This window comes from Bison bison, unplaced genomic scaffold (genome assembly GCF_000754665.1).
Source record: "Bison bison bison isolate TAMUID 2011002044 unplaced genomic scaffold, Bison_UMD1.0 scf7180017862178, whole genome shotgun sequence".
NCBI lineage: Eukaryota > Metazoa > Chordata > Mammalia > Artiodactyla > Bovidae > Bison > Bison bison.
The window spans coordinates 12632-15606 of NW_011492750.1; the positions used below are offsets into that span (position 1 = coordinate 12632).

The 2975-nt window shown below is 41.3% G+C and overlaps 1 protein-coding gene across 1 annotated transcript; it reads right to left on the bottom strand.

Moving 5' to 3' along the window:
• Positions 1-538: 538 nt before the first annotated feature.
• Positions 539-2206, bottom strand: LOC104983306 (EGF-like module-containing mucin-like hormone receptor-like 2; the record flags this gene model as incomplete). The annotated part of the gene is made up of 4 exons (XM_010832739.1): positions 2143-2206; positions 1788-1879; positions 731-899; positions 539-649 (listed from the first exon to the last, which is right to left on the bottom strand). Coding segments are annotated over exons 2-4 (351 nt in total), but the record flags the coding sequence as incomplete, so codon positions are not given.
• Positions 2207-2975: the final 769 nt, after the last annotated feature.

Genomic DNA, 2975 nt, shown 5'->3' on the forward strand with positions numbered 1-2975 from the left:
TCAGATCATTGATAGTTGCTTATTTAGTTGACCATGCATGGCACATAGTAAGTTTTCATTAGGAATACTGATATGAGTCAAGATGGACACAGTTCCCCGAAGGAACACAAGTGAAATACATTTTGTAAACAAACTGAGATCACTGCTAATGGTTAGTGTGTGTGTGTGTGTGTGTGTGTGTGTGTGTGTGTGCACATGCGTGCATGCTCAGTAGTGTCTGACTGTATGCAACCCAATGGACTGTACCTGCCAGGCTTCTTTGTCCATGGAATTTTCCGGGCAAGAATACTGGAGTTCATTGCCATTTTCTTCCTAGGGGATCTTCGTGACTCAGGGTTCAAACCCAGGTATCTGGCATCTTCTGCATTGACAGGCAGATTTTTTACCACCAATGCCACTTGAGAATGAGTCAAACAGTAAACAAAGGGTAAGCCATCCTAAGATAGCAACAGCTCATACACAGCTGTCCAGTGTGCTAGGCATGTGCTGATCAATGAATTGGTTAGTGAAGTGCTCTGGGGGTAGTGCATGGTCTTACCTCACTGTGTTTGCAACCATCAGACATGGTCCTGCTGGAGAGCGTGTACTTCTCAGACTCGGCTTTGCTTTTCCTGATTCTTTTCAACCACTTCCTGTATTGCTCACGGACCTGCAAAGCATGCTCTGAGTCAGCTCACCTGAGAGGAGTGAGGGTGGGATGAGTCCTGACAGAGAGTCAAGACAGTGGTACCTGCTGGCTGAGGAGGCAGTACACCAGGAAGATGAAGACGCCCTGCAGGCTGTTGATGATGGTGAAGAGGTAGGCCATGACGTGGGCAGTCGGTCCCACCTGCAGGATTCCCAGAAACCACGTGCATCCCAAGATGAAGAGCTGAGCTGTGGCTTTAAATGTCAGCATCCTGAGTAGGAGGAGAAAGTAAGTTCCTGATACAACCAGAGCCAATCTCATCTTCACTCATGGATGCTCCTTCCTTTCCTTGTTGGTAATGACTTCTCAGACTGGGTTGTGATTGTTTTTTTTCTTTGTTGTCAATGATGCTCCACAATAGAAATGCCACTGAGGTCTAGAATGACATTTTGATTTGGATGGAAAGGGAAGCGACACTACATAAGTTGCAAAATCTTTATGATCCTCTGTGGAGATACCTAATTTCATTCAACCAATGTTCCTGAGGAAGTACCATGCATCACACTCTGTGTTGGGTCCTGGGCATTAAACATCACAAAGGCGAGATATCTATTTTCATAAAGCTCATGATCTACTCAAATGACTAATACAACAAAACAGTAAGATGCATAATTTAGAAAAGATAATGGTAGAAATGCAAAAGAAAGAGCATCAGATATGCACAAGATTTCCTGGAACAAAGGTCTGCCTAAACCTCTTAGAAGATTTAATGTTCACTGGGATTTTTACCAGGAAGAGGAGTGGGAGAGAGGTGAGAACGAGCTTGAAATGTGGGGTGTGAAAGTGTACTAGACTGTGGAAGTGGTCACATATTCCTCTAAGTGCTTCATGGGAACATAATTGTTCTCTGCACATTTGTCATAGAACTGCTGACAAAGTCCAGAGAATGTTGCTGAGGGAGTCACAAGGTCACAAACTGGAATTAGAGATGGGTAGAGAACACCACTGGGTCTGAACTTGCTGCCTTAGGACACCTCCATTCATTTTACTTTGGCTTTCCTTAGAAAACCTGAGAATGGACACAAGGAGCTGTTCAGGCACATGCCTTCACTTTTGCAACCACACATCTGCAGGGCTGTCAGTCTCTTCTCCATCTTACCTCGTGTTCTGGAGGGTGGACACCTCACTATTGAGGGAACAGAGTTTTCTTTTCAAAATCCAAAGGGTCATCAGAAAGAAGGCTAAATTGACCTTCAGGAAACCAGAAAAGATTTATTTAGTAAAATTTCAGTCCCTGTACAGCCTGTCCAACATCATTTCCACACTTAAGTAGTTTCTATTTTTAGCCATATTAGTGTGTTTTAAGAATGGTCTTAGAAAATGCAACCAAACCCATGATAACCCAGGAACACTCCTGTTCTTGTCCCCTCTGTCACCAACCCATGCCCCCACTTTTAGTTCTCTTTAAATGATGCTTAGCTGAATATTAAAGATGCTTTGATGTCATCACTCACAGAGAAGATGGCACAGACTGGTCCAAGGAAACCCCATTTAAATCCCTTTTCTGAGTGGAGCCAGCAGCTGAGAAGGGAGAGAATAAAAAATGCATTTGTGATCAAGAAGATGTGGTACATATTTACAATGGAATATTAGTCAGAAGGAACTAAATAATGCCATCTGCAGTGACATGAATGGACCTAGAGATTGTCATACTAAGTGAAGTAAGTCAGATAGAGAAAGACAAATATCATATGATATTGCTTATATGCAGTATCTTAAAAAAAGTATGTAAATGAACCTATTTACAAAACAGAAATAAAGTCGCAGATGTAGAAAACAAGCTTATAGTTACCAAGCGGGAAAGGGGGGAATAAATTGGATGACTAGGATTGACATATACAGGCTACTATATTTAAAACAGATAAGTAATAAGGACCTACTGTAGAGCTCAGGGTACTGTACTCAATACTTTGTAATGACCTATATGCAAAAAGAATCTGAAAAGGGGCTGAATATATGTATATAGATAATTGATTCACTTTGCTGTACAGTAAAAACTAACACAACATTGTTAATCATCTATATTCCAATGAAAATTAATTTAAAAATGAATTTGCATTGCATATGAGTGCATATATATGGAATCTAGAAAAATGGTACTGGTGAATTTATTTGTAGATCAGAAACAGAGACACAGACATAGAGAACAGACTTGCAGACAGAATGTGGGGTGAATTGAGAGAGCAGCATTGAAACGTATACATTACCATGTGTAAAATAGTTAGTGGGAAATTGTTGCATAACACAGGGAACTCAACCCAATGCCTGTGACAACCTAGAGTCGTAG